We start from the raw sequence: 14964 nt of genomic DNA on the forward strand, positions 1-14964 counted from the left end.
AAAAAGCAATGTCCCCCACAATTTAGGGAGAAAAAAACCTGGCCTTAACATTTGAAATGTTTCATTTCTGAGAAGTCCTAATATTGTCATCGCTATAAAAAGGCAACATTATAGCTAGGAGAATGTGTAGCATTTTGAGAGGATAAATAAGTAGACAGATCACCATACTTTTTTTGACAATGTATCATATTCCTTTTTGAGGTTATCAACAATTTTCTTTTCTTCAACTAAAGCCTCCTCGATGTCCAGCCTTTTCTCTCGAAGTTGAAGGGCCAGCTCAAAAAGAGCCACATCACAGTCTGCCAAGAGAATTTAAATAAAAACCAGCCCCATTTGTTATGGAATGTGGTAGTACTAAAACTGTGAACTTTGGAGATTCAGAATCAATAATATCTATTTATGGATCCACTCTAGCCAGCTTTTAAGACACTTATGGCTTAATTGTTCCAGGTTGAAATTATTAGTATTATTAATAACCATAATAATAATAATAATAGTATTGATGTTGTGAGCAGTACTCTGAAGCAGGCTTTGTGCTAAGCCCTTTATGTACATTATCTCACTCAAGGCTCATAGACCCTGCAAGGCAGAAACTATTGTTCCCATATATAGGTGAATACCTTAAGTCTCAGAGAGGTGACATAACTGGTACATAACAGAATGGGATTCAAGTGCATTATCTATTATTTCCACAGTATCACACTAAGAGCCACCTTTATCCACCAAGTAATAGAGAATGTAGAAGTGGAATACTAAAATAGAATTCAGGAAGCTTAGATCTAGCTATCATCATACTGCTATCATCATACTAACTGTGAGTCATTCTTCAAGCCATTTAATTATCCTGCTAAAAAATAATGAGTTGGCATTAGAAGGTTTGTGTGCTCTATTTCACTCATAAATATTATGATTTTAAAAGACCATTGTATTCAAAAGTAAAACAAGATAAAACTTTATCTGAAATTAAACTTTTAAAATTTAATTAAAACCTTATTTGAAATGTCTAGAAAAACAAATTACAGATCCCAAAACTTGTTTTTTCTCTACTGAACCATTCATCTATTGAGACTGTAAGAAATTGGTCTGGATGCTCCAGACTGGTTTCACCAGTGAAAACAGTGAATGAGGCTGGGCACGGTGGCTCACGCCTGTAATTCCAGCACTTTGGGATGCCGAGGCGGGCGGATCACAAGGTCAGGAGATCGAGACCATCCTGGCTAACACGGTGAAACCCCGTCTATACTAAGAATACAAAAAAAATTAGCCGGGCTCGGTAGCGGGTGCCTGTAGTCCCAGCTACTGGAGAGGCTGAGGCAGGAGAATGGCGTGAACCCAGGAGGCGGAGCTTGCAGTGAGCCAAGATAGCGCCACTGCAGTCCGGCCTGGGCGACAGAGCAAGACTCCATCTCAAAAAAAAAAAAGAAAACAGTGAATGTAAATTGTCAAGCATTTCCAGGAAACTATTCAAAATGCCCTTACAAAACAGATTTGCAACACAAAAATTTGAATAGGTTTGTCAAAAAGGGAAATTACTGTAAAATATATATGTAAATTATAGTCTGGCATTTCTCTATAAAATTAAACTTGCTACATAATTTATAACTCTGAATCAACTGTCAACTGTCTGTATATTATTTGTCACTCATAAATGGCTGCCTGAGAGAACAGATAATAAATCACCCAGAGAGCCCCCAAAAGTATTCATGAACGTTTTCCCTAACCATACTATTGGAAATAGCAATGTTCCTCTCCATCCTCACTCCCGCACTCCCTTCATTTCTTTTCCCATAGTATGTACCACCTTCTAAGATTCTGTTTAATTGACTTACTATATTTATTGTCTTTCTCCACTAGACTATAAGCTCCATGAGGATGGAGGAGTTTGTTTTATACTTTGATGTATACTTAGCATCAGATAAGTGCCTGGCACATAGTAGAAGTTGAATATTATTGAATAAAGAAATAAATATCCTAGCTGGGCGCGATGGCTCACGCCTGTAATCCCAGCACTTTTTGAGGCTGAGGCAGGTGGATCACGAGGTCAGGAGATCAAGACCATCCTGGCTAACACGGTGAAATCCCGTCTCTACTAAAAAATATACAAAAAATTAGGTGGGCGTGGTGGCATGCACCTGTAGTCCCAACTACTTGGGAGGCTGAGGCAGGAGAATAGCTTGAACCCGGGAGGTGGAGGTTGCAGTGAGCCGAGATCGCACCACCGTACTCCACCCTGGGTGACAGAGCTAAACTCTGTCTCAAATAAATAAATAAATAAATAAATAAATAAATAAATAAATATCCTTATACTTTAAAAAAGGTATTCATTAGACTCTATATCATACATTTTAAACTATCCTTTTTTTGAATTATCAGAGAACAGAGAAACCAAAAAAGGGCCTTCTCAGTATTGCCAATCAATATTCACACTTCACAGAGAACATGTGGTTTTATCTAACTTACTTGTTGGGCAAATAGAATCATCAAAAACCTCATCTTCGGATTCAGACTCATCTTCATCACTCTCCAAGCTAGATTCTTCTTCACTTGATTCCTCACTCTCCTCATCTTCATCTACGGAAAGAGGAGGGCATTGTTAACAAATAAGTTTCTATATTAAACTAAATACTAGATTTTTAAAGTAAACTCTTTTTCAATGAGTCAGTCACTAGCAAAATAACTCAATATAAGAGTTTAAAATGGTTAAGGACACAAAGAACACAAACCCAAATGCCTGCAGAAGGTTGTGCAGTTACTATCAATGCAAGTCAGAGGGGGATGAGACCAAGTTCCCAAGCTGCAGATGTTGTAGTCCACCTAACACACAGTTAGTGAAATAGACCCACAATTCCTAACTTATAAGATGCTCTAAAATCAGACAAAAAAGATTTTTTTCCTTTTTTTTTCTTTTTTCTTTTGAGACAGGATCTGGCTTTGTTGCCCAGGCTGTAGTGCAGTGATGCAATCTCGGCTCACTGCAACCTTCACCTCCCGGGCTCAAGCAGTCCTCCTGCCTTAGCCTTCTGAGTAGCTGGAACTACAGGCACACACCATTATGCCCAGCTACTTTTTGGTTTTTGTTTGTTTGTTTGTTTTGTAGAGACAAAGTTTCGCCATGTTGCCCAGGCTGATCTCGAACTCCTGGGCTCAAGGGATCTGCACAACTGGGCCCCACAAAGTGCTGGGAATACAGGCTTGAGCCACTGTGCCTGGCCCTGAAAAGATTTTCATAAGTTATCTGAAATGAAGTAATGACATTTATAGTCTTTATTTAACTTGGTATGAATATTCATGTTTTGCTGCAGAAGTACTAAGATGTTTGATTTTGGGATTCTGTACCAGAACTTGCTAGTGGTATCATGTTGACAAAGACTCTCTCCTTTCACCCAACTTGAGTCAGACTTCTCTGAGTCCTTTTTCTGACTAGTTCCTGACCTTGAGCTGTGTCCTTAACCTATTTAGTCCAATTCTAGCAAGAATCCTGCAAGTTAGCTTAGAAAAAATTTCCCACTTCCCCCAATGGAGAGAACTTGATATCTGATCAAATTCCTCATCACTCCACCCTTATTATCTTATCACCTGGCTTGCCCTCAGCAAAAGTCCTATTAAAACAGTCTAGTGAAGAATTACCCTACTTCTTAGTAATTTTCTGTCCACTGACACCCACTCTGTTCCTTGGCTATAAATCTCCACTTGTCCTTGTTGTATTCAGAGTTCAGCCCCATCTCTCTTCCCTGCTACAAAACCCCATTATAGTAGCCCCCTGAATAAAGTCTGCCTTGTTGTTTTTAATAAATGTCAGGAATGATTTCTTTATAATATCATATATAATATCTTCAGAAATATTTCTGAACACAAAAATACATCTGTCCCCAAGGGTTTTAGATAAGGGGTTGTAGACCTTTCCACTCCAACCTGCCCCACTTTCTTTTAAAACACCTTGAGGCCATCTATGAACTACAGATCACCAATTTACAATTTATAAATACAGCTAAACATTATGTGTAAAACAAACATAAGAAGACTGAAAAAAATGGAGAGAAGAAAGTAGAGCAACTATGTGCCTTAGAACCTGAGGAACAACACTGCGGTGAGTTTCTTGGATATTCTTTTAGCCCCATCTATCTCAGACTTGGAGAATAAGTTGGCAGCCTAGAAACACCAACAGATCTACAGATACAGAAAGCCTCAACAAAAGCTTGCTCTCTCGAGCCAAAGGAGCAGGAAAGGGGCTGCCTAGCAGGAGAGAAAACTTTTAGACAGTAACTATTCTATTCCAACCAAACACCACAGAAAAACTCTGGTACAATCCCCAACTAAATAAGCAAAGGTTAAGGGGGAGGCTAGACATCCACCCTCACAGGGCTGTAATTAGGTGTCCCAACACTCCCACTGGATGGTGTTAGAGAAGGGCAAGCAGGGAGCCAGTACATTTATTCACACTGGCTGGTACCCAGCCTCGCCCCCACCCTCACCACCAAGATGCCTGTGGAGGCCATGTGATAGCCTGGACTTCCACTCCCAAGGTCAGTAATAAGGTACTCTCCCCTCTCCCCTCAGGGGTGGTATCAGAAGAACATTAATAGAGAGTCAGGACTTTCATCATTATCTGTAAGTACTCACCATCCCCGCCATGTCGATCACTGAAACTACATGTGGAGCTGGAACTCATACCCATACACAGCAGTATCAAAGAGGCCCCCCATCCCTTGGGTGACAATGAAGTCTGAATGGGGAATATAGATTTCTACCTCCACCAACAGTAAGGAGACTCTCATCCCTTTCCTTGTCAGATTAGTGTTTGAGAAATTCGAGTAAAACAGAAGATTTAAATAAGATACAGAGTCTCATAATATAATATGAAAGTTTTTAGGATTCAATTAAAAGTCACTCATACCACAAACCAGGAAGATATATGACATGGTTTGGATCTGTGTTCCCACCAAATCTCATGTTGAACTGTAATCCCCAGTGTTGGAGGAAGGGCCTGTCGGGAGGTGATTGGATCATCAGGGAGGAACCCCCTGAATGGTTAACACCATCCCCTCAGTGCTGTTCTCATGATAGTGAGTGAGTGAGTCATCATGAGAGCTGGTTGTTTTAAAAGTGTGGTGTGTAGTGCCTTCTCTCTCACTCTCTTGGTCCTGTGTCTGCCATATAAGATGCCTGCTCCTGTTTTGGCTTCTGCTGTGAGTTAAAGCTCCCTAAGGCCTCCCCAGAAGCAGGTGCTGCCATGCTTCCTTTATAGCCTGTGGAATCATGAGCCAATTAAACCTCATTTCTTATAACTTACCCAATATCAGATATTTCTTTATAGCAATGCAAGAATGGACTAATGCAGTCTCCAACTGAGTGAAAAAAGAAAACCAATAGCTGTCAACACTAAGATGACAGAGATATTAGAATTGTCTGATAAAGTGTTTAAAACAGCCATGATAAAAACGCTTCCATGAGCAAAATTTGAACATACTTGAAGGAAATGAAAAAATGCAAAGGCTCAGCAAATAAATAGAAATTATAAATAACTAAATGAAAATTTAAGAACTGAAAAATACAATAACCAAGTGATATGGTTTGGCTCTGTGTCCCCACTGAAATCTTATCTTGAATTGTACTCCCATAATGCCCACATGTTGTGGGAGGGACCTGGTGGGAAATAATTTGAATCATGGGGATGGTTTCCCCCATACTGTTCTCATGATAGTGAATAAGTCTCATGAGATCTAATGGTTTTATCAGGGGTTTCCGCTTTTGCATCTTTCTCATTTTCTCTTGCTGCCACCATGTAAGAAGTGCCTTTCACCTCCTGCCATGATTCTGAGGCATCCCCAGCCATGTGGAAGTGTAAGTCCAATTAAACCTCTTTTTCTTCCCAGTCTTGGGTATGTCTTAATCAGCAGTGTGAAAATGGACTAATACAGTAAATTGGAACCAGTAGAGTGGGGCGCTGTTGAAAAGATACCCAAAAATATGGAAGTGACTTTGGAACTGGGTAACAGGCAGAGGTTGGAACAGTCTGGAGGGCTCAGAAGAAGATAGGAAAATGTAAGAGAGTTTGGGACTTCCTAAAGACTTGTTGAATGACTTTGACCAAAAGTCTGATAGTGATATGGACAATAAGGCCCAGGCTGAGGTGGTCTCAGATGGAGATGAGACACTTGTTGGGAACTGGAGCAAAGGAGACATTTGTTAGTTTTAGCAAAGAGACTGGGGGCATTTTGCCCCTGCCCTAGAGATTTGTGGAACTTTGAACTTGAGAGAGATGATTTAAGGTGTCAGGCGGAAGAAATTTCTAAGCAACAAAACATTCAAGAAGTGACTTGGATACTGTCAAAGGCATTCAGGTTTTTTTGGGTGTTTTTGTTTTTGGTTTTTTTTTTTTTTTTTTTTTTGAGACCGAGTCATGCTCTGTTGCCCAGCCTGGAGTGCAGTGGCACGATCGCCACTCACTGCAAACTCCAGCTCCCGGGTTCACACCATTCTCCTGCCTCAGCCTCCCGAGTTGCTAGGACTACAGGTGCCCGCCACCATGCCTGGTTAATTTTTTTTTTTTTTTTTTTTGTATTTTTAGTAGAGATGAGGTTTCACTGTGTTAGCCAGGATGGTCTCAATCACCTGACCTCGTGATCCGCCCACTTCAGCCTCCCAAAGTGCTGGGATTACAGGCATGAGCCACTGCGCCCGGCCTAAAGGAATTCAGTTTTAAAAGGGAAACAGAGCATAAAAGTTTGGAAAATTTGCAGCCTGACAATGTGATAGAAAAGAAAAACATATTTTCTGAGGAGAAATTCAAGCTGGTTGCAGAAATTTGCATAAGTAAATTGGAGAATGTAAATTCCCCATTGTCGTAGGGAATGTTAATCCCCAAGACAGTGGGGAATATATCTCCAGGGTATGTCAGAGGCCTTCATACAGCCCCTCCCATCACAGGCCTGGAGGCCTAGAAGAAAATGGTTTCTTGGGTAGGGCCCAGGGTCTCTGTGCAGTGTGCAGCCTAGGGACTTGGTGCCCTGAATCCCAGTCGCTCCAGCCATGGCTGAAAGGGAACAATATAGAGGTGGGGCCATGGCTTCAGAGGGTGCAAGCTTCATGCCTTGGCAATTTCCACATGGTGTTGAACCTGTGAGTGCACAGAAGTCAATAATTCAGGTTTGGGAACCTCTGCCTAGATTTCAGAGGATGTATGGAAATGCCTGGATACCCAGGCAGAAGTTTGCTGCGGGGGTGGGGCACTCATGCATAACCTCTGGGGCAGTGCAGAAGGGAAATGTGGGGTCAGAGCCCCCACACAGAGTCCCTACTGGGGCACTGCCTAGTGGAACTGTGAGAAGAGGACCACTGTCCTCCAGGCCCCAGAATGGTAGATCCACCAACAGCTTGCACCATGCACCTGGAAAGGCCGCAGACACTCAACGCCAGCCCATGAAATCAGCTGGGACGGAGGCTGTATCCTGCAAAGCCACAGGGGTAGAGCTGCCCAAGACCATGGGAACCCACCTCTTGTATCAGAGTGACCTGGATGTGAGACCCGGAGTCAAAGGAGATCATTTTGGAGCTTTAAAATGTGACTGCCCTGCTGGATTTCAGACTTGCATGGGCCCTGTAATCTCTTTGTTTTGGTCAATTTATCCCATTTGCAATGGCTTTACTTACCTAATACCTGTACCCCCATATTATGTAGGAAGTAACTAGCTTGATTTTGATTTTACAGGCTCATAGACAGAAGAGACTTGCCTTGTCTCAGATGAGACTTTGGACTGTGGACTTTTGGGTTAATGCTGAAATGAGTTAAGACTTTGAGGGACTGTTAGGAAGGCACGACTGGTTTTGAAATGTAAGGACATGAGATTTGGAGGGACAAGGGGCAGAATGATATGGTTTGGCTCTGTGTCCCCACTGAAATCTCATCTTGAATTGTACTCCCATAATTCCCACATGTTGTGGGAGAGACCTGGTGGAAAATAATTTGAATCATGGGGGCGGTTTCCCCCATACTGTTCTCATGGCAGTGAATAAGTCTCACAAGATCTAATGGTTTTATCAGGGGTTTCCACCTTTGCGTCTTTCTCATTTTCTCTTGCCACCACCATGTAAGAAGTGCCTTTTGCCTCCCACCATGATTCTGAGGCATCCCCAGCCATGTGGAACTGTAAGTCCAATTAAACCTCTTTTTCTTCCCAGTCTTGGGTATGTCTTTATCAGCAGTGTGAGAACAGACTAATACACCAAGATAAAAACTCAATGAATGAACTCAACAGCAGAATAGAAAGGAGATCAGAGAGAATCAATAAATGTAAAGACTGAACAATAGACATCATCCAATTTGAACAACAGAAAGAAAAGAGCAAAAACGAAACAAAATAAAACCCCAGAGCCTCAGGGACCTTTTGGATTATAATGAAAGATCTAATATTTATGCCATCAGAATACCAGAAGGAGAGAAGGAAGAGAATGAGGATGAAAACTTCCCTAATTTGCCAAAAGACAGGCTAAGGAATTTGAATTCCAAACAAGATACACCCAAATAAATTTACACCAAAACTCATCATAATCAAACTTCTGAAAACTAAAGACAAAGTCTTGAAAGCATCAACAGAAAAGTGACACATTAACTACAGGAGATAGACAACTTGTATAGCAGTGGATTTCTCATTAGAAACCATGGAAGCCAAAAGGAAACGACACAATGATTTTTCAAGTGCTGAAAGAAAAGTAGTGTCAACCTAGGATTCTATACCAAGTGAAAATGTCTTTCAAAAAGGGAAAAATGAAGACATTATCTGATTTTTTTAAAAAAATAAGAACATTTGTCACCAGTATGCCTATCCTAAAATAATGGATAAAGAAAATTCTCTAAACAGAAAGCAAATAATAAAAGAAGGAAACTTGGAACATCAGAAAAGAAGAACATGATAAGCAAAAATATGGGTAAATACAACAGGCTTTTCTCCTCTCTATGAGTGTTTAAATTACGTTTGATGACTGAAGCAAAAATATAACATTACTTAATGTGGTTCTAGATGTATGGAGTGGAAATACACAAGTATATTATAAACAGGGGAGGGTAAAGGGATGTAATGGTAAGTAAGGTTTTTATACTTCACTTAAACTGGTAAAATGATGTAAAATGATGGTAAAATGATGACATTGGTAGACTGGGATAAATGATGACGTTGGTAGACTGGGATAAATTATGTATATATAATGAAATATAAAGAGCAACAACTTAAACAGTTATACGAAGAGATGCATTCAAAAACTCTATAAAAAATTAAAATAGAATCCCCCAAAATATTCAAGTAACCCACAGGAAAGCAGGAAAAATTTTAAAAAAGAAAACAGAGAACATAAACAGAAAATAAAAATTAAATAATAGACAAGCTCTAAAATATTAACAATTGTATTAAATGTAAATGGTTTAAATACACCAAAGAAAAAACAGAGATTGCCAGGGTGAATGAAAAACATTATCCAATCATATGCTGACTACCAGAAATTTACTCCAAATCTAATGACAAGCAAATTCAAAGTAAATAGATGGAAAAAGAAATATTACACAAATTTTAATCAAAGCAAAGCAGGAGCAGCTATATTAATATCAGACAAATAGACTTTAGAGCAAAGAAAATTACCAGAAACAGAAAGAAACCTTATATAATGACAAAAATGTCAATTTACCAAGATGACATGACACTCGTAAATTTGTATGCATAAAACAACAGAGCTGTAAAATATTTGAAGCTCTGAAGATAGAAATAAAAGAAGAAATGAAACAATCCACAGTTGTATTTAGAGACCTTAACACCCTTCTCTCAACATTTGATAGAACAACTACATAGAAAAGCAGCAAGAATGTAAGAGACCTCAACAGCATCAACAACCAACAGGATTTAAATGACAGTAATTAAAACCCTCCACCCAAACAGCAGAATATACAGACAGTATCTGACTTAAAACATTTTAACTTATAATTTTTCAGCTTTATGATGGTATGAAAGCAATACGCATTTAGTAGAAACCAGACTTCAAGTACTCATACAGCCATTCTGTTTCATTTTCAGTACAATGTTCAATAAATTATATGAGATATTCAATAGTTGATTATAAAATAGGCTTTGTTTTAGATGATCTTGCCCAACTCCAGACTAACATGGGTGTTCCCAGCATTCTGAAGTTAAGCTAAGCTTTAGGTGTATTAAATGCATGTTTGACTTGTGATATTTTCAATTTAAGATAGGTTTATCAGGACATACCCCATGGTAAATCAGGGAGCATCTATATATTCTTTGCAAGTGTCCAGAGAACAAATATCAAGATAGATCATATGTTAGACCATAAAACAAACCTTAACAATTACAAAATAATTGAAATAATACAGAATATGTTCTCTGACCACAATGAAATCAAACTAGAAATCAATAACAGAAAGATAACAGAAAAATTCCAAAACACTTTAAACTAAACAACACATTTCTATACAATTAATGGGATACAGAGCAGGTCTCAATAAAAATTTTAAAAACACATTGACCAGAGTGAAAATAAAAAATCCAACTTAAAATTTGTGAGATGCAGCCAAAGCAGAGTTAAGAGGGAATTTATAGCACTAAATTAGAAAAGAAGAAAAATATCATCAATAATCTAAGCTCCCACAACAAAACCTAAATATAGAAGTATAAAATAAACCAAAAGCAAGCAGGAAAAAATGTAATCATAAAGATAAGAGCAGAAATCAATGAAATTAAAAAGAGAAAAACAATAAAGAAAATCCCTTATAACACAAGCTGGTTTGTTCTTGAAAGGATCAAATGAATTGGAAACCTCTAGCCAGACTGAAAAAAAAAAAGACACAAGTTACCAATATGAAGAATACAGCCGGGTGCAGTGGCTCAAGCCTGTAATCCCAGCACTTTGAGAGACCGAGGTGGGTGGATCACTTGAGGTCAGGACTTTGAGACCAGCCTGGTCAACATTGTGAAACCCCATCTCTACTAAAAATACAAAAATTAGCTGGGTGTGGTGGTGGGTGTCTGTAATCCCAGCTACTCAGGAGGCTGAGGCACGAGAATTGCTTGAACCTGGGAGGCAGAGGTTGCAGTGAGCCAAGATCACGCCACTGCACTCCAGCCTGGGCAACAGAGCGAGGCTTTGTCTCAAAAAAAAAAAAAAAAAAAAAAAAGCAACAGGACAAACAGACAAGATGGCCTTAGAAACAGCCAGGAAGTGCCACTCCCACTGAGATAGCCTAAATTATGGAGTAAACCACCATAATTTAAAAATATCTCCAGAGAGAAAATGCCAAGAGTGAATTGAGAGGCAACAGCGAAGGTGAGGCTGAAGAGGAAAGAAGCTGGGAACCCTGAACGGGGTAACCAAACACTAGGGCTCTCCCCAAACAGCTACTGGGAAAGGAATGAGTAAGGGAACTGAGGGATGGCTTACTCTTACCACAGACCTCTGGAATCCTGCTATAGGGGACCCCATGACTCTCATGGATGTGTGACCTGGCAGGGGGATCTCCCCAGGGAGCAGGCAGAGACAGGCCTTCAGATGACATGGATCCTGAGTGCTTTTGTGCATTGGGCAGCTCTGGCAGAGAGCGGCCATAGACACTCATTCCCCAGGGTTCCTCATCCCTCTCTGGGAGGCATGGGCTCCAGCTGACCTCCAAGCCAGGAGAGAGCAGGGCCGGCTTCCCTGTGGGACTGGGGCACATCTTCTCTGCAAGCCCTCCTGTCTGCCAGTCATTCCCGGGGTCCATGCCTCGCCACCCTGCAGGAGCAGGTACACAACACAGCCTTTGCAGCCCAGCCTGAGTGCATTGCTGCACCTGAGTAGTTTCCTGGGAACCGCGGAGCAAATCGGATCCCCCAATGCAGCTGCACCCTGACCCTGACCCTGAATCTCAAGATATCCCAGTGTCTCCAGGGCCGTGGTGCACAGCTCAAGAGCATGGAGCCAAGATCTATGGCCAGCACTTGAGTTGGGGAGGAGCCCTCACTCTCAGAGAGTATTGAGAGGGGTGAGACGCATGGGTTCCTGGGCTGGGGTGAGTGGGGCTTTCTTCCTTTGCAGGGCCAGTCCAGAAAGGATGTTGCATATCTCCCTGCTACAGTCTTTGTGGAAGGGAGCCCCATGGCCTGGAACACCCAACAACAACAAAAACACAGGCATAGTGCCAGTGATTGGAGGGGGCTCCCCCAAGGCCCAGGAGTGGACCTGGTGAGTGGGCCATCTCTCCCACTCCCTCACCCCTACTTCAGAGCACACCTGCAAACACAAGGAAATACTAAAGAGCTGTGCAGCTGGGTATTAACACAGCTACTGGCCACTACTGTTATTTTTTTTTTTTATGACAAACATAAAATTCAGAATCTGGATGACTGGAAGCTCATCAAGATTCAGGAGATAGTTGAAACCCAATTCAAGAAATTCAGTAAAATGATCCCAGAGCTGAAAGATGAAATAAGAAAGAAGAAAACCAAATTTTTAAAGTTTTTAAACATTTTCAGAAAGAAGAAAACCGAACTTCTAGAGCTAAAAAACTCACTACAAGAATTTCGTAATATGATTGGAATATTAACAGCAGAATAGACTAAGATGAGGAAAGAATCTCAGCTCGAGGAATGCTTCTTTGAATCAACTCAGACAAAAGTAAAGAAAAAAATTAAATGAACCAAATCTCTGAAAAATATGAGATTCTATAAAGAGAATAAATCTATGACTCATTGGTACTCCTGAGAAAGAAGGAGAATAAGCAACTTGGAAAATATATTTGAGAATATAGTCCACAAAAATTTCCCTAATCTTATTAGAGAGTTTGAAATACAAACTCAAGAAATACAAAGAGCCCCAGCTAGATGCTATACAAGATGACCATTCCCAAGGCACACAGTCATCAGATTCACCAAGGAAAATGCAAAAGAAAAAAATCTTAAAGGCAGCTAAAAAGAAAGGTCAAGTCACACACAGAGAGAACCCCATCAGGCTAGCAGCAGACCTCTGAGCAGAAATCTTACAAGCAAGAAGAGACTGGGGGCCTATTTTCAGTGTCCTTATAAAGAAAATAAATTCGAACCAAGAATTTCACATCCTGCCATACTAAGTTTCATAAGTGAAGGAGAAATAAAATCCTTCTCAGGCAAGCAAATGCTGAGGGAATAAGTTTCAACTAGACCAGTCTTACAAGAGGTCCTTAAGGGAGTATTAAACATGGACTCAAAAAAAAAATAAATAAATAAACCCTGCTACCACAAAAACACACTTTAGCACACAGCTGACAGGCACTATAAAGCAACTACAAAATCAAGTCTACATAACAACCAGCTAACATCATGATGACAGGATCAAAAATCACACGTATCAATACTAACCTTGAATGTAAATGGGCTAAACACCCCACTTAAAAGTTAGAGTGCCAAACTGGATAAAAAGACAAGAACCAACCATCCATTGTCTCCAAGAGGCCCATCTCAGATATAATTATACCAATCAGCTCAAAGTAAAAGGATGGAGAAAGATCTACCATGTAAATGGAAAACAAAAAAAGGGCAGGAGTTGCTATTCTTATATCAGATAAAACAGACTTTAAACCAATAAAAATTAAGAAGGATAATGAAGAGCATCACATAATGATAAAGAGTGCAATCCAACAGGAAGGCTTAACTATCCTAAATATATATGCACCCAACATTGGAGCACCCAGATTCATAAAACAAGTTCTTCCTGGCCTATAAAAAGACTTAGACAACCACACAATAATAGTGTGAGACCTCAACATCCCACTGACAGTATTAGACAGCTCATCAAGGCAGAAAACTAACAAAAAAACTCTGGACTTAAACTCGACCAATTGGACCTAATACACATCTACAGAACACTCAATCCAACAACTTAGAATATACATTCTTCTCATCTGCACACGGAATGTATTCTAAGATTGACCACATAAGCATGTGGTCATAAAGCAAGAAGAAAAGAAATAACTATAATTAGAGAAGAACTTAATGAAGATAAGATATAAAAATCCATACAAAAGATTCATGAAACCAAGAGGTTTTTTCAAAAAAATAAACAAGATTGCTATATCACTAGTTAGATTAACAAAGAAAAGAAAATGAGAAGATCCAAATAAGTACAATTAGAAATGACAAAGATGGCTTTACAACTTATCCCACAGAAATACAAAAGATAATCAGAGACTATTTATGAACACTTCTGAGACTATTATGAACACTTCTATGAACACAAACCAGAAAATCTAGAGGAAATGGATAAATTCCTGGAAATACATAATCTCCCAAGATTGAATAAGGAAGAGGTTAAAACAGTGAATAGAACAATACTGAATTCTGAAATTGAATCAGTCATAAAAAATATATAACAATAAAAAAAAGCCCTGAGTCAGATGAATTCACAGCTGAATTCTACCAGACATACAAAGAAGAATTGGTACCAATTCTACTGAAACTATTCCAGAAAATTGAGGAGGTATATTAGTCTCTCTCTCTCTCTCTCTCTCAATATATATAGATCTATATTTGTTCTGGCAACCGCAGAGCAAATCGGATCACCCAGTGCAGCTGGAACCTGACTCTGACCCTGAATCTCAAGATATCCCAGTGTCTCCAGGGCCGTGGTGCACAGCTCAAGAACATGGAGCATATATATCTTATATATCTTAATGAAGTTATATATATGTATAAATATAATGAAGATATATATATATATAGATGTATATTATTAAGTATTAAGGAGTTTATTAAGTATTAAGTCACATGATCACAGGGTCCTACAATAGGCTATCTGTAAGCTGAGGAGCAAGGAAAGCCAGTCCAAGTCCCAAAACTGAAGAACTTGGAGTCCAATGTTCGAGGGCAGGAAGGGTCTAGCATGGGAGAAAGATGTAGGCTGGGAGGCTAGGCCAGTCTGGTTTTTTCACATTTTTCTGCCTGCTTTATATCCTAG

General features: G+C 39.8%; 1 protein-coding gene across 5 annotated transcripts in view; it reads right to left on the reverse strand.

The window, feature by feature from the left end:
• Positions 1-14964, reverse strand: part of CFAP44 (cilia and flagella associated protein 44) — a 154228-nt gene that overhangs the window by 15527 nt on the left and 123737 nt on the right. For all 5 annotated transcript variants that reach the window (XR_010118452.1, XM_055260149.2, XM_063630025.1 and 2 more), the window contains 2 exons: positions 2461-2571; positions 169-299 (listed from right to left, as the gene is read on the reverse strand). Coding sequence is in view for 4 of the 5 variants with exons in the window: in XM_055260149.2 (XP_055116124.2) it covers positions 169-299; positions 2461-2571 (242 nt within the window). In the remaining variant the exon portion in view is untranslated. The remainder of the gene's footprint in view (positions 1-168; positions 300-2460; positions 2572-14964) is intronic.

The sequence above is a fragment of the Symphalangus syndactylus genome, chromosome 21 (assembly GCF_028878055.3).
Source record: "Symphalangus syndactylus isolate Jambi chromosome 21, NHGRI_mSymSyn1-v2.1_pri, whole genome shotgun sequence".
In the NCBI taxonomy this organism is placed as follows: domain Eukaryota; kingdom Metazoa; phylum Chordata; class Mammalia; order Primates; family Hylobatidae; genus Symphalangus; species Symphalangus syndactylus.